Genomic DNA, 20,623 nt, shown 5'->3' with positions numbered 1-20,623 from the left:
GATAAAACCAAACAATACCTCAAGAGAGGGGGAAATGAACACTGTACTAAATACCTCAGCAAGAGGAAGTGACAAAGTGTGCAGAGCAGCTTTCAGCCTGCATGGTGACTGAGGGCCTAAACAGAGGCAGCTTGTTTGAATGTGAAATGTGGACCACAGGTTCAACCTTCAAGTAATTTGCGACGTGCTAGTGAAGTTAAAGCGATGGGCTGAATCCTGGATCCTTCTGACACAGAATGCAAATAACTTCTTTCCCAACGTCCATGTTAACACTCAGCAACATGTGTTGAGGTGCCTGCCAACAGCAACTGAGAATAAACATATTAAATCTCTGCCTCATAGGAGGAGGAACCAGCTCTGTATGGGAAGTTAAACAAGACAGGAATGACCAAAGACCTGAAATAAGCAAATAGTCCAACTCACTTTTCTTTGCATTTGCAGGCAGGAGGTTCAAACTTAGGTTTGTGGTGACTTCTTGGTGAGCTGAGTGCTATGTTGAGCCACCGGTTTACTCAGTGAGTCAGAGATTTGAGGTCCGGAGTTTAGTTCAGGCCACAAAAGGCAGATTCTGAAGCAGCTGACGAGCAGCTTGAAGTCTTTGGCTGACAAGACATGAGAACAGGTGGAAATCAGTCTGATACTGAGACAGTGTACAGAGCAGCGATTGCATAAGTGTGGCTACTTCCACATAATCCAGAGCTGTCTGAATATTTGGGTTATTCGCCTCAATCCCCAGCAACAGTTAGTGAACTCATTCTCTCCAAAAATGATCAGGCCTTTTTATTAATGAGGTCAATCCTGACAAATGTGTTATGCGTTATAAATTATTCAGAGAGTCGGTGCAGCTCTAAAAGCTGGGATGCAGTGGTTACTGACTGGTATTTGATGGCTAGTTTGGTATGTGACACATGGATGAGCAACAAATTATGTATCGCCCCTCCCCACCCCAGATCAGAGTAATTCTGTGAAAATGTGACACCAGGGTGAGGAGGTGAAATGAATCATTCCATCTTGCAAAAACAAACAATTTTGAAACTACCTCTGTAGCGCCACCCACAGACGCATTATTCCTGTAAGTTTCAGTAAAAACAGTGCAGTTGGTATGCTATACACGTTTTCAGCTCATCTGTAGCATCTGTGTGTGACTAATAGATGGAAGAAGTGTTGCGTTGATTCATGCTCCCTCCCTTGGTTTGTTGATGGAGGAAAAGGGAACTTGAAACTGTTTTTATGTGAAAGAATGAAGGTGTCTGAGCTGCCTAACCTGTTTCCAGTAAGTTTAGGTGAATTGTTGGGTGTCAGCACTAAAACAAGAAGTTGATTAATGGATTTTTCTCTGAACTCTTTGTGCCATATTAATTGTAGGCCACCTCTCCTCTGCTTAGATTTCAAACCTAATGCCTGTGCTCCTTAATCACAACTGTGCTTTATATTTGAGAATACGTAGTAAATGTTGGCATGTTCATGCTAAACTGAGATGGTGAGCAATATCACACAGCTTAACGTCTGCGTGTCAGTCATTTTGAGCATGTAAGCATGTTACAGTTAGCACCTATAGCTCAAAGCACTGTTGTGTGGAGCCTCACAAAGCTGCTAGCATGGCTGCAGACCTGTCCTGTTATTAAACGATTAATCACCTAATTGAAAAAGTAATCAGTAAATCAATCAAGATTTAAAACACTGATTTGCTGACTGTCAGGAGATTATGAAATTAGCTGGTAGAGCCTTGTGGAGGATGAAAAAACAAGACATTGATAAGAAAAACTTGGTCACATTGACTAACAACTCAGAGAAATGCTGCTCTGTTGGTGCTCACCTCACATGTGTGGACCCTCTATTAAAGACCCTGATTTTATGTCATTGTTTTGGAAAATCCCCACCACCTGCAAAGCTATCGTTTCCTGCAAAGCTATCGTTTTCAGCTCTGCCCTCTGACTTTGCAGAAGTTAATGTGGGTGAAAACAAAAAGATTTCCCCCTTAGGTGTCAATGAAGTCAAGTATCAGCACTATTGCATCAGATGTAGGTATGCAAATACTACTCAGCTGTGACCTGCTTTTAAAAACTTCATGTCTCTTCTAATCTCTGTCTCTGACCGGTTGGAAAGACTTTTATCTATGACATGAGTTACTAGCTGACACTTGCTTATCCCATAAATGGAGCTATTGTGAAAAAATGTGTAGCCTACAGATAAATGACTTATCTCTAGGCTACCGCTGAGAAAGTTACTGTATCTACATTTCTGTCAAAGTTGATTATCTGAAAGTATGGCTATCTCTGGTGTGTTTGCATTGTTTACAGATCTATTTAATATTGTTTATTTCTGTGTCCTTCTGGAAGCCAAGCAACGACATTTTGTTGCCAAAAATCACTGTTGTGTTTCTTGTGCAATGACAATAAAGACAGTCTAAAAGTCTAAGTATGTCAGACCTTCATGCCGAGAAGCTTATTTTATGTGTTTAAGGACATAACAATACGTGGACTTGTGGAAAGTCTGAAGGGCATTTGAAGGGTGTTTCTGCTTCCATGGTGACAAATTACACAAAACTGCAAAAAAAAAGAAAATAAAAAAAGAAGAGAGAGTACGGTCACTGGAAGTGATACAAAAACTCATCTCACTATTCACTAGGGAACCTAGGACTGAGGAGCTATATGAATGGATTGTGAGACAGGATTTAAATGAGAAAACCCTGTTCCACAGCTGGGGGCCTACAATGGAAAATGTTCCATCATCCTTGGATTTCAAACTTGGACAACAAAAAGGAGAATCTGAGCGAAGGATTTGACGGTCCATGTGATGGATTACAGGCTGAGGAGGCCAGAAATGTAAACTGCTGCTTTAAAACTCAGGAGAACATGAACTTGAACTAAAAGGTTGCACAGCAGCTATGTTGTGTCTATCTTGCTCTGCTTGCCTTTCTACTCAGAGGGAACAATTTGGGTTTGACATTGTAGCGAAGCCCAAAGTAGGCTTACAACATTTTTTATGACTTATTGACAGGATGTCGAGCAGCTAAACACATCTGACTCCTAACTACTACCATGTGTGTCCATGCAGTTAGTGTGAGTTGAGTTGAGTAGCCTACCTTTTATTGTCAGAATCACTTCTGAAATGTTTGTTGCGTCCAAGACACTTGTTCCTTGTAACAAAGAAACATTAAAAAATATAACACAATATAACATCAAACAAAATATCACATCAGACAAATGACAAAAACAATTTTTGTTCACTGTTCAGAAACAACACAGCTGCTGTAGTTTGGACTGAAGTGACACATTTCTGGAATAAACGATCTGCACAATTCAGTGAAAGTGAAAAGTTACACAGATTTCATGTTTCTGAATATGTGTGCACTTTTACTCAACCAATGTAGTATGGGCTAGATCCGTATCAGGAACAATACAATCTTTTCTCTGTTTATTTTTATAAAAAAAAAAAAAAAAAAAAAAACAATAACCTGGCACTAAAACGTATTTCAGTATCTGGATTAATAAGAGTAGATACGATAAGTATAACTGTTTAATATAATTAAATAAAAAACGATTCAATAAATCAATAAATGAAACTACAATAAGTTAACTGTGGAGTTATAAGTGTGGGCCTCGCGCCCTCTTGTGGTGAGCACGCGGCACTGTGTACTTCCGCCTCTGCCTACGTAAGATCCGGTTGTGTAGCAGCCATTTTGTCTGTTCGGGCAAGTCTCCCCTGACGGCTGTGAACTGCAGTTCCACCTTTGGAAACATTTTGAAATGTTGTTCTTTCATTTCTAGTTCATGTTATCGTTCACCCCGCCGCCGTAAAAAAATCGGTATCTGTATTTTAAACGTCAGATGAGGACGCTGCTCCTCCAGACACAGCCACACTAGAGAAAACCCGCGGCTCGGCTGAGACATGTCGTGTGAAGAAAGCTACTTGGCCATCATCCGCTATCTGACCGATGAACGGGAGCCGTACGCGAAGGGGACGCCCGGCAACACCAAGAGGAAGATACGGAAAGCGGCCACCTGCTACGTGGTCCGGAACGGGACGTTGTTTTACCAGCGGCGGCTGAAGGGCCAGAACAACTTCACGGAGCTGGAGGTGGTGCTGCAGGACGGCCGCAGGAAGGAACTCATCAGCGAGGCGCACATCATGGAGGGAGGGGAGCACCTCAACCAGCAACTCACCTGGGAGTTCATCTCTCAGAAATACTGGTGGAGAGGTGAGACACCGGGGCTCGGGGCCGCAGGGCCGCAGGGCGGCGCCGTGAGGCGGCGAAACAGCCGGGGACAGATGTAAACACCAGCCCGCTATTAATTAAGACGTACGCCACCCGTCTCCGCCACCGTACCGAGCCTCCCTGTCTCCATCTAGTGTTGCGTTCAAGTGCTGCGTCTGTCAGTGGGGTTTGTTTTTAAGCCCGTCAGTATGCAAAATTCATCATGAGTAAGGGTGTTAGGATGTCGTGACGAGGCAAGAAATTGACACGAAGAATACATACATAATTATATAATTATTTTTTATTTGATCATTATTATTATTATTATCTAGACATATTTTTTTCTTGTTATGGGTTACAAATAACTAGAAAATAATTGTTGAATAAATAAAAAGGAAGTAATTGCTAGTCAAAGCCCCACCAAGGTTTAGTCCACCCCTACTGATATTTTCTAAATAAAAATAATATGTTGTAATTTAATAATGTTAAAAAAAATATAGAATAAATAATAATAAAAAATCAACAGTATAGTAGTACTATAGTAATACAATTAATAAAGAGAACACACTGTAGCTGATGTTCACCTGTCAGTGATGTGTCTCCTCAGGTATCCTGAAGAACGTGAAAGACCACATCAGAGAGTGTGCTCAGTGCCAGAGCCGACGCAGCGCCGATGACTCTCCTCGACTGCTTTCCCGGCCAGGAAGACGCAAGGCAGCTGCCAGTGTGAATGATGAGGACGAGGAGGAGGAAGAAGAGGAGGAGGGAGACGACGGTCTGTTCACTGACTCGGCCTCTCATCTGAGGTCCAAGTTGGCCAAGTCGACGCCCAAGCATGAACTGGTCTTTGTGAGTTTCACAAATAATATCTCCATCCTAATTACTAAAACCATGTGACACAGTCCCACAGCCGAGTCTTTTGTTGACGGAGGTTTGTGTGTGTGTGTGTGTGTGTGTGTGTTCGCTCTTTCCAGGTGGACAGCAAGGGGGAGGTGAACCAGTTCCTGCCCAAACACAGTCAAACCATGTTGAACAAACTCAACCAGCAGCGTCTCAGCAATCACTTCTGTGACATCACGCTGCTGATCGAAGGAGAGGAGTACCGAGCGCACAAGGCCGTGTTGGCAGCGTGCAGCGAATACTTCAACGAGCTCTTCTTCGAGAAGGGGGCTGTGTCCACGCACGAGGCCGTGGTTGACCTCTCTGGTGAGCCTCAGTCTGTTCGTCTCTGTGCTGCTGCGTGTTCTGCTCGTGGGCTCCGTTTTTTTAACCTTCGGTCTTCACTCTGCAGGTTTCACCAAAGCCAGCTTCCTCCCGCTGCTGGACTTCGCCTACACCTCCATGCTTACGTTTAACTTCAGCATAATGGCAGATATCGCCAACCTCGCCCGCCACTTGCTGATGACGGAGGTGCTGCAGATCTGTGAGTCGGTGCACAAGCAGGTGGAGGAGCAGAAGCTGACGGTGTATCAAAGAGGAGACGTGCACACCGTGGTGTCAAGTCAGTCGACGGTTCAGGACGGTTTAAAGGACGATTCCGCTGGCTACATGGTGACGATAGAGAGTGACGGCAGCGCGGTGGTCACCCAGAGCGCTGTGGCTGTGACGGACGAGCCTCTGGCTTTTGTCGCGCCTTCCAAAGAGGCCTTCATCCAGGAGCCCATGACGGTTGTTGCCGAAACCGTCGAGGGAGACAAAGTGCACGATGGGGAGCCTGGTCAGGGTGAAACGGTGGCGCTGATCGCTCACACCGGACAGGCCGAGCCAGGAGAGACCGTCACTCTCATCTCGCACAGCGCAGAGGGAATGGACGGGGAGACGATGACGGTGGTCACCCACAGCGGACAGGCCGGGGCCAGCGAGTCCCTGGCCGTGGTGTCGGCCTGCCTCGCCATGGAGCAGCCACAGGAGGCCGAAGCAGCAGCCTTTGTTATAAACGTGGACCCCGAAAAAGTGACGTCGTCAGAGGTCGTCAAACTGGCATCTGTGGCGGTGGCTGAAACGGCAGCAGCAGCCGTAGCGGCTGTAGCGGCTGTTGCAGCTGTGCCTCAGGAGAAGATGGAAACAGTATCCACACCCCAGAAACGCAAACGAGGGCGTCCAGCCAAGGTGAAGAAGGAGGTGGAGGTGGAGGAGTATCTGCCCCTGGAGGAGGAGGATCCTTCTGCTGACGAAGGCCCAGCAGACAGGCAGGAGATGATGTCGGATGAGCCCAACAGAAGACGCCTCCGGCAGCGCTCCATCGCTGAGGGCGGCTACGCTCGGCTTCATATGGGGCTGGAGGGGGAAGAGGAGGGGAAGAAGAGTTTAACCCCACCTCGTGCCACCACCACCCCTAAGGTACAGCCATATTTTGGAATCATATTTTTCCATCACATGTTTTTTTTTTTTTTTATAAATCTTTTTATTCGATTCTTCATTCACATCATTCACATGACCCCCTCAAGAACGAGATGCTGCATCTCAAGGGGCTATCCTAAATAAATTGAAATACAGTAATACTTGACACATACAATGTATCCAGATAATCTTGTTGAAATGTAGCAGGAAGTTTGTCTTACACAGTGTTGAAAAAGTGACAACAAACTTCTAGGAATGAACCATAGTTACCCATTATCCCTTCCCACCCACTGCTAGGAGAAGAAAAGAAAGGAAGACATGACTGGGCAGTGTTCCAAATATCGCTACATTTTAATTTTTTTTTTAAATGTTAGTTTAGGCGGCAGCTCTTTGTTGTTAAGGTGGCCGCCTTAACAGGAAAGCGCTGCGGGAAACCCTGCTGGGGGATTGAGGAGGGGGGCATTGCATGTTATTAAGAGTAAAGAATAACAGAAGTACATGCACATACACGCACGGACACACACAAACACACACCTATACATTGATTTGAAATCTGCTACCTCACACAGTCTGTCATCTTTTTGTTGCCTATCGTTTGTACTGTTTTTATTTATTTATCTCTATTTCTCACACTCACCACCACTCACTAACCCTGATGTCCAGGTGAATAACTGCCCGTGTGTGTTTTTTAATTGCCCCTAGGGGATATATAAAGTTTAATTGAACTGAATTGAATCTTTTTTCAGGTGGGTCCGAGGCCTGGGAAGAGAGGAAGACCGCCAAAGCAGTTGGTGGAGAATCAAGCCGAAGAACCGTCGGCGCCCGAACCTGGAGCTGAAGCCGAGGCCGGAGCTGCGGAGGGAGAGACCGCCGGAGAGCTGGACACAGAGGAGGAGGCGGCGGTGAAGGAGGTGGAGCCAGAGACCGGACCCAGTCAGGACACACCTGCAGCGGAGAGCGCCGTGGACGGAGAACACACGTGCTCTGAGTGCGGCATGTCCTTCCAGAGACGCTACTCTCTGATCATGCACACATTAAAACACGAGAAGGCTCGTGGATACAAGTGCAGTGTAAGTACCAGTGTTGGTCAGCATGTCACTTTAAAGGTCCAGTGTGTGAAATGGGGACGACTGGGAGTATTTCACTCTCCTATATAAAAGAATAATTATAAGGCTACGAATACCAAACAATTTTTTTTATACCTGCTCTGGCGAAATGAGTCGGAAGTCGCAACACTCTATTTTTAGATAATCAGCTGATAACATGGAAAACCAATACTTTTTTTTTAGCAATCTCCCAAAGTTTCATAGTCCAGATAATTGAGAAAAGGCACGTAAATGACGGTTAAAGTTGCAACTTTTAACCCTCTAAAGACGAGCACAACATTAAATAACTTCTGAACCATTTATGATAGAGACGAGCTGTAAACAGCATCTGAATCGTGGGATTCCCCGCTTTCCAAGGGTCCTTGAATGGTGCCTCTATGACAAGAAGGACCCCGTGTCCATGTAATCACGTAGTGCGGAAACAGACGCTAAACCAGAGACGTTCTATTTAGCCTATAAGGACTTTGGGTAAACAGAGCGTAGCACAGACGTAATGCTTGCACATGTTTTACAAAACATCAACAAAACACTATAACTTCTGAACCCTTTATGATAGAGAATGTAAACAGCATCTGAATCATTAGATTCTCTGCTTTCCAAGGCTCATTGAATGGTGCCTCCATGACAACAAGGACCGTGTGGTGTAGGGCGTGTGTAATCACGTGCTACAGGAACAGAGTCTAGGGCTGCAGCTATCGATTCTTTTTGTAATCGATTAATCTAGCACTTTATCAATCGATTAATCGATTAATCTGATGATTTTTTTTTTTTGCGTTTTTAAACAACCAAAACAACAAAAATGATGTGGCTTCGAATGATCAAGCATTTGGCTTTTTTATTGGCTCCAAAAAGCCCATTTATTGCAAGTGCAATAAGTAGGTAACAACACTTAATACTGTAAATTTAAACATACAACATTATAAATAAGGATTGCACATTTGCTCCCTCTGAAAATTACCTGAGACCAAAGAATATAAAACATCAAGCCAAACAGGTTAACAATATAAAATGTATATATATATATATATATATATATATAAAATAAATGTAAATAATACAATTATAAGTCAAGACTTGGCATAAAAAACAAATTATGTTTTCTATTAAAATTCTGATTAAAAATTGGGTCAGGTCGGACCACGGGCTTCTTTATTTATTTATTTATTTTGCCGTGGTCCAGCCGAGAATTAATGCTTGTGAGTGCAGCTGCATCAGGTCCAGGCTTCAACACCTGCGGATTGGACCGGGTCGTGTCTTCTGAGAACCGTAGCATCTTAGAAACTGCTCAAACGGGCTTTAAGAGACGTATTCAAAGGAACCTGTCCAGCACAGAAGACCAGAGTTTTTTTCTTCTTTTTTTGAGAAGTTACGGTAGGTTTACATATGACGGTCTGGGAGACGCTATGGAGCGGGGGGAAGCGGAGGGGGGGGGGGTTACAGGTGCCGGCGCCGCTGCAGTAGACACACTGCACCTTGTTCTCTTCCTTTTTGAGTATGTAATGATCCCAAACTTTAGATTATCTCTGCCGTTTACGGACATCCCGACTCTCCGCCATCGCGCGCTAGTGGTGTGTTTCCTTAACAACGGTCCGTGTGGAACAATATCCCTGCGCGTCATAGGAATATAACGAAGCTTCGAGGCAGAGTTTTTGCCTCAAGCTATTTTTTGTAATCGAGTAACTCGATTAATCATTTCAGCCCTAGAACAGACGCCAGGCCTTTAAACCAGAGACGTTTTATGTTGTTTAAATGCAATTATCTCAGATTTTCAATCGGAAAAAGAGAGTGGAAGACCATAATTCAAATGGTCATATCTTGAAAACAATCCAATGTATGAATTTGATTAGGGTATCATTTTAAGTACTATTATATTCAGATTTTGCCAATAAACCTTGCCAAATATTACACACTGGACCTTGAAGTAATAACGCTCTCAGCAGTTTCTCACCATGATGCTCCCGTGTCCTTGCAGCTGTGTAGTAAAGAGTTCCAGTACGCCACCTCGCTCCGCGCCCACCTGGCCCGACACAAGCAGCAGAGCAGCCAGAGAGCGCCCATCCCCAAGCCCCCCCCGGTGGAGCACAGCCCCGAGGGGAAGGTGCACAGCAGCCTGGACGACAAGACGCCGCTGCCTCACACCAAGAGAGAATTTGTGTGCGACATCTGCGGGAAGACGTTGCCGAAGCTGTACTCTCTGAGGATCCACATGCTGAATCACACGGGCGTGCGGCCTCACTCCTGCAAGGTCTGCGGCAAGACGTTCGCCCACAAGCACAGCCTGAAGATGCACCGAGCGCTGCACGACGTCACCAAACAGTTCCAGTGCGAGTTCTGTAAGAAGGCCTTTGTGAGCAAGAGGAGCATGGAGGAGCACACCAGCCTCCACACAGGTCAGTGGCTGAGGTTTCCCTCCCCCAGATCAACAGAGCGTGACACCAGGGCCAGTGGAGGTGCTAGTTCCTGATTGGCAGGCAGGCGGAGGTTTAATACGGTCATGCCATGGCTCCGTTCTCATGAGTCAAGTTTAATAGAAATTTGGATGCTGTTGCTACAATTTAATTAACTCTTAAACATCAGATTTAGAGTCAAAGAAAGACCTGAATCCAAGTGTTACTGTTCCACACACTTTTTCAGTTTTTGTAACATATTGATAGTTTGGTTTTATTTCTAGAGGGTCTGACCTGATCTCTGTCGCTTCAGTACAATGAACATGAATGGGACAGGTTTGTGGTACTTGCACATCAGCTGAATGAAATGACGTCTTCAGCTGGTGTTGTGCTGTCAGTTTGTCTGGACCAACAGCTTCTGGAAAGAGATGTGAAATATCAAAGCTGTGGAGTCAGTTTTCTTTTGCTTTTACTTAGGGATGCACATTTTGAATTTTGTTTCTGACCGATAACTGGCGCTTGTTAACCGATTATTAACAGTTAACCGATAAGATTTAAACGCTCGTGGGGGCGATCACTTTTTTTTTGTCGTTAAATACACATGTGCGCTGCAACAGCTGATCAGCGCCACATCCATTGTGCTCTGTCTCAGCTGATCGCGCTCATATGGAGGTTAGATTGTCCAATGTTGAACTATTTTATACAAAGTGCAGCCAAACACCAGGCTGAAGAGAGAGGAACAGCAGATCTCCTCTGTGGAGCTGCAGGTGAACCGGCTGGAGAGCAGCGACGTCCTCTCTTTTTTTGCGCAGCGCTGTTGTTACAGGTGATCTATGTCTGTGTAGCTACATTTGGTGTCTGATCTTCTTTCACGGGGACTGCATGGCTACTGTCAGTCCTCCCGTGTAACTTTTTGCTGGGAAATATGACTGAAGACACGTGGAAGTCTGCACGTGTCGACACGCCCCCATGAGTTGACGACATAAGGAGCTGATAAATAAAAGAAATTAATCGATAGTATTAATCGGTCAAAGTTCTTGTTATGGGTTAACGGTTAAGCGGGTAATCATGTGCATCCCTACTTTTACTGACTCGTATAACCACCCTGCATTTCTCCATCTGCATCAGTTCACTTTGATTTCATGGAACATGACTCTCAACACTGAGATGATATGAACCTTGACATAGGATTACTTTGTTTAAATGTCCTCTGCCCCTCTCCTGGTGGCGCTTTGAAGGCAAGAGGTTGAATTTGCAACAAACTCTTTTTTTATTTTTATGAACTGTTCCTTAAATTCTCTCCAAATGTCTCAAATGTTTCCCTGTTTATAAACTACGTCCACAGGTGAGTCAAAGTACCTGTGCAACACGTGTGGAGCGACCTTCCATCGAGCCTCAGCTCTGAGCAAACACCTGAAGAAGCACCAGCCCAAACCCGACGTCCGTCCGTACGCTTGTGCTCAGTGAGTCACACGTTGGGTCGTCAGATCTGTTTAGCAGCTGCATGAACTGAGACGAGGTTTTAAATGTGTCGCCCTCACCCCACTTCTCTCCTCCTGCAGCTGTGATAAGAGGTTCTATGAAACCAAAGACCTGCAGCAGCACATGAATAAGCACATGGGCCTGAAGCCGTTCCAGTGCCAGGTGTGTGGCAAGTGCTACAGCTGGAAGAAGGACTGGTACTCCCACGTCAAGTCCCACAGCGTGGCCGAGCCCTTCAAGTGAGTATCACAGATAATTACTCAAGTAATTTGAATAATGCCTTTACAAAACATTATCGAGGCAATTTTTCTGAATGGAAGCTTTGTTTAATTAATTACACTCGCAATATACGGCACACACCGCTTGTGTTACACGTGGACTTTTATTACTGACAAACGGCATCGTCAGAGTTCTGTGGAGCGATCTGAGAAAAGACAGAAAATAAGTAAAGAGAGATGAGATGAAAGGTGTAGGACCACTGACTCCAAGTTGTGTTCACTGTGAAACTGAAGTTTCATACTGTAACAGCTCAGTGATGCAGCAATGAAACCGAAAGCATCCAGCCTGGTCCACTGAGTGGATCTGACACAATGTAATATTATATTTAGTAAGCATATCAGTACTAGGCATGGGCATTTCTAGTAATTTTCTAACAGAGTATCTTACTCAAGTAACCGATTACTTCAATAGAAATAGAATGGCTCTTAACTGCATCTGTCCGTTAGACAGAGTGCATATCTGGTGGTTAATAAGAGTAGAGTTTTTTTCAGTCATTAATGGTGCTTATTTATTCGTCCACACTGTATTTTGGCGACTACGCTCCTCTCTGCCTCACATCGTCTCAGGAAATAACTCTGAAGTATTTCAGAATGTCTGTAGGCTGACAGACTTGATGATACCTATCGTCTCCCTCCATAAGGCTTACCCCAAGGGAACGACCACAGATTTAAGGTTTGAAAGTTCGAGGCTCGATCCAAAAATGCTTTTACACAGCAAAAAACCATGTTGTTAGATCCAAAACTGTTAAACACTACGAAAAACCTGAACCATGGCATGATTATGTAGTTTGAGCTGACGCTAGACTGTGCTCTAACATGCCATTTTTTTAAATCCTAGGAACCAGGTAATAATTCGTGACTGATTAGCAGATAACTGTGCACATGCCTAATCAGTACATCACAAACAATTATTGCTCATTTGCAAACGCATCCATTCAATATAGCAATTTAATAAAACATGTTTGTGTGTGTGCAGGTGTAACGTGTGTGGGAAGGAGTTCTTTGAGAAGGCTCTGTTCAGGAGACACGTGAAGAAGGCCACGCACGGGAAGAAGGGCCGAGTCAAGCAGAACCTGGAGAGGGAGTGTGAGCAGTGTGGGAGGAAGTTCACTCAGCTCAGAGAGTACCGACGCCACGTCAACAACCATCAGGGTGAGTCCCACGTCACGTGACATCGTCGGTGTGCGTGGTTTTTCGTTTTTACACAGCTGATCCTTTCTCCGTCTCCTCCTCAGGAGTGAAGCCATTCGAATGTCTGACCTGCGGCGTGGCGTGGGCCGACGCCCGCTCTCTGAAGCGCCACGTCCGCACGCACACGGGAGAGCGGCCGTACGTGTGCCCCATGTGCCAGGAGGCGCACATCGACGCCCGCACGCTACGCAAACACATGTCCAAGTACCACAGCGACAACCTCCCTGGCAAGATCATGCTGGAGAAAGACACGCTCCAGTTCCACAACCAGGGCACGCAGGTGGAGCACGCCGTCAGCATCCTGGCCTCCGACCTGCCCCCCGAGCTGCGCCCCGCCCAGCAGCAGCCCGCCGAGGAGATAGAGACGGTGCTGATCACCGAGGAGACGGTGGAGGCGGTGGAGGCCGTGCAGGCCGCTCAGGCCGCCAGCGACGGCTCCGTGTCCACGCTGTCGGACCAGGGCATCATGCAGGTGGTGAACTACGTCCTGGCCCAGCAGGCGCTCACCGGGGGCAAACTGGAGGAAGCGCCCGAGGTGATCCAGACCATGGAGGTGGAGGTGGCTCACGTAGCCGAAGTGGAATAAGCCGGGAACGGATTCACCCACACAGACTGATCTTAATGGTTTCTCACAGTCTGTATAAAATGTAACAGAATGTAAAAAGATGCTTATTTTCTGATAATGTACATAATGTAAGTGAAGAATGAGTGAAGTATTTGTTTGGGCCGGAACTGTGTGTTTGTGCACGCACTCACATTTGTATGTTGTGTGTAAATAACTAGATATAGGAGCCTACAAGACGTAACAAGATGAAATCAGTGAGTTACACGTTACAATGGGATTTGACGCTCAGGAGAAATAAATGTAGAAGTAAGACATCACATGTTTCCAGTCAATAAAGAGCCTCAGTCGTCATGGCTGCGGGCTCTTGTACTCCCCCTGGTGTCGGCTTGAAGGATGTCTGGTCAAATAAAAGTGTTCAGCTGTTGACACTGAGCTATATGTGCAGGAACATTTATTTAATGGTACTGATATAGATAGATAGGCATTCATGAATAATAAAGTTTTACAAATCAACAGAACATTGAACATTTAGATTATTTCAACTCGGATGTGAAATAGAAACTGATGAGAACACTCTTCGTTCTTATCTTCACTTCACTAGATGACCCAGTGCCTTAGTCACAACAGTGTACTACTGCACTGGAGCTGTAGTGTTGACGCCCTGGATGACAGCTCTGTCTGCTGACTGAGTCAATGTGAATGTGTCACAATCAACTCACAAGTGAGTCGTCATCTCAAACTGACACTGTGTTAACTTCATACACACACTGGTGAGTCTCACGGTCATGTCTCTAATGAACTGCACATGAGCTGTTGTCTGCGGCTGTCTTCACCACTTTGACCTTTGTGTTTGTGAGGTGTTAATGTTTCAATCAAACCACACTCGTAATAACTGGACGCAAAGGAGCATTAACATGCAATATAGCAAGTATGGATATTTATTTCAAATTTATATCAAAATATCCTTGGTATGTTGCATAGGACATATTTACAACACATTGTACAAAAATATGAAAATGCAAATGTTCAACTTTCTAACAATGCTGTCTACTTGAAAACAATGTTGAAAGTAGGCTACGGGCTAATGCAGGATACACACATACTGTTTGTCTCGTCTGAATTAATACAAACAACATTCCCTCTGGTAAAGCACCGGCCAATATTCACATCAGTACGCTTTGTTCCAGGATGGAAATCATGCATTTTCTTTAGGGAGACTTTAAAAAAAACACACAAAAAACAACTATACAAATTTATATACATTTATATCAAAGGTTTTAACCACTTATCAGATGTAATAAACCTCTACCAAAACATGGTTCATGAATAAAAAAAAAATTGTGCTGGGCATCCACTGCGTGAGCTAAAGCCTGCTCTTATAATGCAATCAACTGCTTTTGCACAGAAGTAAAAAGAGAACAAACAAAATATCAGTCATGATAATCTGTGCTGAAAAACACTGAGTCAAGAGCATTACGCCTATATATGGCTACACTGAAGGAGTGACTTGTCACTTAAGCACACATACTTCACAACCTGACACAAAAAGGTGATGAATTGGTCTCACAACAGACAGAAAAAGCAAAAATATAGAAGTTACAGCAGAAAACAAATTGCCCATCAACTGACATAATACTTCTGACAGGAAATGTTTGAAATGTATACAATCAATGCTGACTTACGCCACACATGAAACCTTAATGAAGTATTACAAACTAAAATACATGTTTTGCTATGGCCCATAGTAGAAATACAAGCCCTAATAAGCCCTTTAATGCAAGTTTTGTTTCCAGTCATGCTTTAAAATGGGAATGAATCATGAACACATAACAAAACCTCAAAGCAATCTTGAAATCGTCAGCATTTCTTAAGTGCTCTCAAGAAATTAGAACATAATAAAATGCACCTTTGCCCAACACCATTCATTTCTCTGCAGTAATGAGAACCAGACAACAATGAAAATAAGTGCATTTCTATGTAAATATGTACTTTGTTCTCAGCAGTATCGACAGTAATACCAGGTTTTTCAAATGAAATGTTCTTATGGCGGGCGTGAAATGGGACATGGCAACAGTGAGAGGAAGATGATGGGTTTTTTTTTACTCTCCCTCCTCCTTAATGCGCTGCTGTTTGTTACGGCGAGAATCCAGGTCAAAGGAAAAGTCGGACCACTCATCGCGTGGTGGGAAGGAGATGGTCTGGCGCAGGGTGAAGCGCACAGCGTCAATGACGCGCTCGCCTCGCGCCTCACTGGCGCCCACGCTGACAGTGGAGGCCCCGCTGGTGGTGCGCACTATGTGGGGAGGAGGGGAAAAATCCGCGGCCTGTCGGTGCTCCATGATGCCCTTCCAGATGATGTGCTGGAACTCTGCAGGAATCTTCAGCCTGGACAGGTCCTATTGGTCATTACACAGGGGGAGCGTTAGTATGCGCAGGGGGAGCCACTCTTCTCTCTAACCCATCATATGACTGGAGTTGGATAGGCAAGGGCTCACCTCCATGTTATAGTTCTCAATCTGGTAGATGTTGGTTAGGCCCTGTGCTGTGAAGTAGTCCAAGCAGCCTGAGCAGCCCAGCCGTATAAGGAAGCTGTGGAGGGAGGAGGAGGAGGAGGAAGATTTATACTTCATTCATCTGCATGGCATTGATTTCACAGCAAACTGACACTGAGCATCTATGCTTATTTATCTCTCAGTATTCAGCACATTTGGTATACGAGTTATTACAGATTTCAGCTTTCTGTCATGAACAAAGTCACTTTTGAGTATAACATGGGACCTAAGGCTGACTCTGAGTGTGTTCTTCAAGTTGAGGCAAAGATTAGACACATATTTGGTGAATTAATTAATAACGTTTTGAACGTTCGGTGTTAAAGAAATGGATGAGATATGCAACAACCATGATTGAATAAAAGTCAAAGTATAGAACAAGTTATGGCACTATTCAAACTAATGTCATGTAGTAGTTTTTTCAATAAGTTAAACCTTTTCAGGGTTTGTTTTTATTTCATAATGGCATTTTTTCACCAATTTATTGATAGATTTTTCCTTTTAGCGCCCTCTCTGTCAGCAAGCTCAACAACTGCCGGCTCACTGTGGAGCTCCTGTTGGCCACATCGGCCTAAAGACTGTGGAGAATAAAGTTTCCACTGGGACTGGGCCTCTGGTAGTTTGGGTAGCATGCAGCCTCGTTCAGCTAAATTAAAGGACAGGATAGCGACAGTGTATGTCTCTGTTTTGTATTTACAGCAGCAGCTTCTCGTTTGTTTGACGTTGTTACTACAGCTAATAGGAGCTAACTGGAGCTCACTGGCTAAATTTGGCAGCAGTTGTTGAGATTGCTAAAAATGGCTGAGGGCATTAGAGGGTGAAAAGACAGGAAATGGTGCTGAAAACACCACTGCCAGGATAAATGCCATTATGAAATAAAAACTTTTTTTTTTTTTTTTACTTTTTTAAAATTATTTGACTATTTTACTCATTTTACTAAATTTATTTAATATGGAACACATTGGGCATTATTTGAGGGTAAATCTTCAATTTTCAAAACAGAAAGACATAAACTGATGTTTTCCACTGTGGTTTGGTGAAGTACCTGGAGATGCTGCAGTCCATGGGGTATGGAGGGGGGGGAGTACAGTGGGAGGAAGGCACCAGGGGTAGCTGTGGCTGCAGTGCATGTGTGGGGCTCAGTGAACTCATGTCGTTCATGGGGATGTGAGTGCCCATCATAGGAGTCACTGCAGAGACAAAAGGAACTACAGTGAGCTTTCTTATACTCCTCTGGGATTTCAAGATTATGTAACGTTAACATATGTTTTGTTTTGTTTTTTGGGGAGGGGGGGAGGGGAGGGGGCGCATGCAGAGGTTACTGTCGACATGACACATAGTGCATCACAACAGGTCCTGCAGGAGAGGCTAGCAGGGATCGCATTCTTTTTGAGGGGAGGCTTTCTGATGGGCTGTGTGTGTGTGTGTGCGTATGTGCGCGTGTGTGTGTGAGGGGTTTGTTCAGATCCCCTCCTGCCTGCCCGGACATGCTGTTCTTATACGGATACAATATGTCCACGAGGGACAGGACGACAGGGAAGGGGGTAAGAGGGGAACTGCCTGGGACAGACAGGAAGAGAAACAAAGGGCCACACTTACTGTCAGTCAGGCCTCCAGACATGCTGGATGGGGTGAGTGTGTTACGCTGCTGGGGGTTGATGAGCTGGCTGACAGAGGGCAGCTTGTTGATTTTTCCGTGAGTTGGGGAGCTGGAGCCAAAGGAGGGCTGAGATGGCATGGAGGTCCTGGGGCAGGAGAGAGACGGGGTTACAGGTCATTACTATCATCATCTTTCAACAACGCTCAGCTCTGTAAAGCGGCCTGGTCTGAGTTGGCCTTAAAATGGAAACGATAACTAGAGACTTTCATGAAAAAGTCGGTGGCTCTAAACATAACTAGTGATTAAATGTCAGGTCTGGGTGTTTCTTTATTGAGGGAACGGAGCAGTAAAAAGAAGGAAAAGAGTTCAAGCAAAAGAAAGAAGCCATTTATTAACTCTGACAGACAAAAGTGCAGCAGCCACAAAAATAACAAAATGATCTGTTTCAAACAGAATGGTCACAGAGTCAAATGTTCACATTCGCTCTGTGCAAAACAAAGTGAACACCTGCAGTTTCTATTAAAAGACATTTTATTGAGGAAAGTTAAAAACAAACACACAAACTGTCCTGCAGCGACTTTATAAAACATGACCAGCATTAGCAAAAAGATCTCTCTGTAATAAAGTCCCCTCCCACCCCCTAAAGCCCCACAAGATAGATTTTGTGAGTCCAGCTCTCATGATGATGCAAAGGCAAAACACATTGAGTTGAACAAGCTCAGATAGAAAAACAAAGATTTAAGCTTGGTACCTGGCCAACGTCAGCCAGTAGAAAAGGCTGAATAAGGATCAACGTTTCACAAACAGACTCTATGCTGCACATACATGATAAACACGGATGACCTGAACAATAGGCCGCCGTAAAAATGTCATTTTAATAAACAAAATAAAGCATGCAAAAATGATACTCTATGAATCTCAAGAAAAACATCAGAAGAGCCAGTGGTTAAGAGTAGATAGACAAAGAATAACACTGACCAGCGTGTAGGGCTACAACCTACACGCTGTCTGTAGTTGCACAGTCTCTGACAAGGAGAAGAGCTTCTCCATGATCTCGCAGCAGCAGCAGCAAAAGATCGTAGAAACAGAAAGTTTCAGAGTCACATCCTCAGTGCAGAATCCCAGGAAAGGCAGAAAGTTAGGAGATCAGGAAAATCAAAGTTGAACAACAGGAGACAGAGAGGAGGTCCGTGTATCAGGGGAGGAGGAGGAGGAGGAGGAGGAGGAGGAGGAATGTGGGGCAGAGTTTCAGGAGGAGCTGCAGCGCCGCCTCTGCTCTCCTGCAGGTTCCAGGAGCTGGCTACCAAGACGGGTTTTTATCAGACTGTAGGGGAGGAACCAGAAAGAAGAGAGAGAGGAGAAATAAGGGCTCACTGATGGAGGAGGAGAGAGGAGTGAGTGACCCCAGAGAGGCCCAGAGGTAGAGAAAAGCTACTTTATAATGTTACTGCAAGAAAAGAAAAAAAAACAAGACTTGCTGGAGACAGATACACACAAGAGGAACTGAAAAGTTTTGTGTGACTAACAGCTGAAAGTGAACGCTACATGTTCTGCACTATTACCACTGTCCATAAGATGGCAGTGTGCAGACACAGATCAGGGCAGTTCAGTAGTGGAATGTGCAGTGATATTATTTTAGCAGTGGGAGGAAAGAAAAGGTCTGAAACATTGGCTGTTGACAGAACCTTTTATTTCAGAAGCTGAGAGGGAAACATCGGAGGAGTTAGAAATTACAGGAGAGAGTAACAGGCACTGTCGGCTGAGAGGAGCTTACAAAGACAAACAGGGAAAACATGCCAAATACCCCAAAACAAATATCTACACACTAAACCACTAAAATCTGAAAAAAACCTTCATTTAGTAAAACGTCTGTTTATTGATTATTGATAATACTAACCGGACTACTAATGCTGTAGTGCCATAAAGCCAGTAACACAGCAAAAAAACAACAACAAATGCTCACACCGTCTCACTGCGCGGCTGTCTGCCAGTCACTTAATGGGAAACTATAATATAAGCAGTAATTATCATCACAGGGCTGTCAAACTATCATTTACAACCACTCTTTTTTTTTTTTTTTTTTTAGCTTATAGAGAAATGGGCGTGGGCGAGAAAAAGTTGGAGTCTGAGAAAGTTTTAATTATGCTGAAGTGAATAGATGAGGTTAAAGTACGGATTTTGTTGGGTGCTGTTGTGCAAAAACCTGGCAGAGCACCCAAAGGCGTTACCACGAATCTTTGGAAGCTTCTCCGTAACAAAGCATAGCCAGGTACATTTGTCACGATTCATCAGTTTTGGCTCATATCCCATGAGAGAGCAGAAAGGGAAAAAACAAATCTGCTTGATGCAAGGCTCACCCTCTAAAGTCGCTAACACTGAAAAAACTGAGTAAATTCTCAGCTGCTGGGAAACACAGAACAACATCCATTTTAAAACAACTATTATCAGCTTTTACTTGATAGCTGCGATGCCCCAGTGAGAGCAATAAATAGAATCAAGAAAATCTCATGCATAGCCTTTATCAGTGCAATCCACTTTTGCAGCTACAAGCCAGTCGTGGTTAGTCAGTTAAAGTCTATTCCAAAGAAATAAACGATTTTTATTCGAAAAAAAAAAAGAAAAGCCTATGTGCAAACAAACAAGCAATGTAGTCACATCTTAGGGGAACAAGTCCAGTTAAATATAAGGGTGAACCTTGCAAGTAACAGAAGTCTGTCTGTCATGTTGTGCCTGAGAACAAAAGAGCATTAGCTTTCTCAAAAATCTACTGGTACTCACTGTTTTTGAAGTAGATTTTGCTGCTGCTGCCGGTATGACTCTATGGTATGTTGTGGAAGAAACTGCATGAGTTCCAGAGACTCTTTGATTTTTACCAAAATCTCATAAATTTCACGCCCTTTAATCTGTGAAGAAAAACAATAAATGAC

At 44.3% G+C, this 20,623-nt stretch overlaps 2 protein-coding genes across 5 annotated transcripts in view; one reads left to right on the top strand and one right to left on the bottom strand.

The window, feature by feature from the left end:
* The first annotated feature begins 3,684 nt into the window (after positions 1-3,684).
* On the top strand, positions 3,685-14,089 carry zbtb11 (zinc finger and BTB domain containing 11). Its single transcript, XM_085773651.1, has 10 exons — positions 3,685-4,201; positions 4,806-5,047; positions 5,173-5,404; positions 5,490-6,538; positions 7,285-7,608; positions 9,617-10,034; positions 11,377-11,494; positions 11,594-11,752; positions 12,768-12,943; positions 13,027-14,089. Exons 1-10 carry the CDS (start codon positions 3,892-3,894, stop codon positions 13,566-13,568), a joined length of 3,570 nt encoding a protein of 1,189 aa, XP_085629777.1. The 5' UTR covers positions 3,685-3,891; the 3' UTR covers positions 13,569-14,089.
* A 367-nt stretch (positions 14,090-14,456) lies between these two features.
* The window catches only part of tp63 (tumor protein p63), a 32,328-nt gene continuing 26,161 nt past the window's right edge, over positions 14,457-20,623 (bottom strand). For all 4 annotated transcript variants that reach the window (XM_085773652.1, XM_085773653.1, XM_085773654.1 and 1 more), the window contains 5 exons: positions 20,475-20,599; positions 17,696-17,841; positions 17,142-17,286; positions 16,043-16,136; positions 14,457-15,943 (listed from right to left, as the gene is read on the bottom strand). In XM_085773652.1, coding sequence (XP_085629778.1) covers positions 15,647-15,943; positions 16,043-16,136; positions 17,142-17,286; positions 17,696-17,841; positions 20,475-20,599 — 807 coding nt within the window. In that variant the 3' untranslated portion in view covers positions 14,457-15,646. The remainder of the gene's footprint in view (positions 15,944-16,042; positions 16,137-17,141; positions 17,287-17,695; positions 17,842-20,474; positions 20,600-20,623) is intronic.

This window comes from Trachurus japonicus, chromosome 4, assembly GCF_045865225.1.
Source record: "Trachurus japonicus isolate A0001 chromosome 4, Traja_1.0".
In the NCBI taxonomy this organism is placed as follows: Eukaryota; Metazoa; Chordata; class Actinopteri; order Carangiformes; family Carangidae; genus Trachurus; species Trachurus japonicus.
This window is presented reverse-complemented; position numbering and strand designations above follow the sequence as displayed.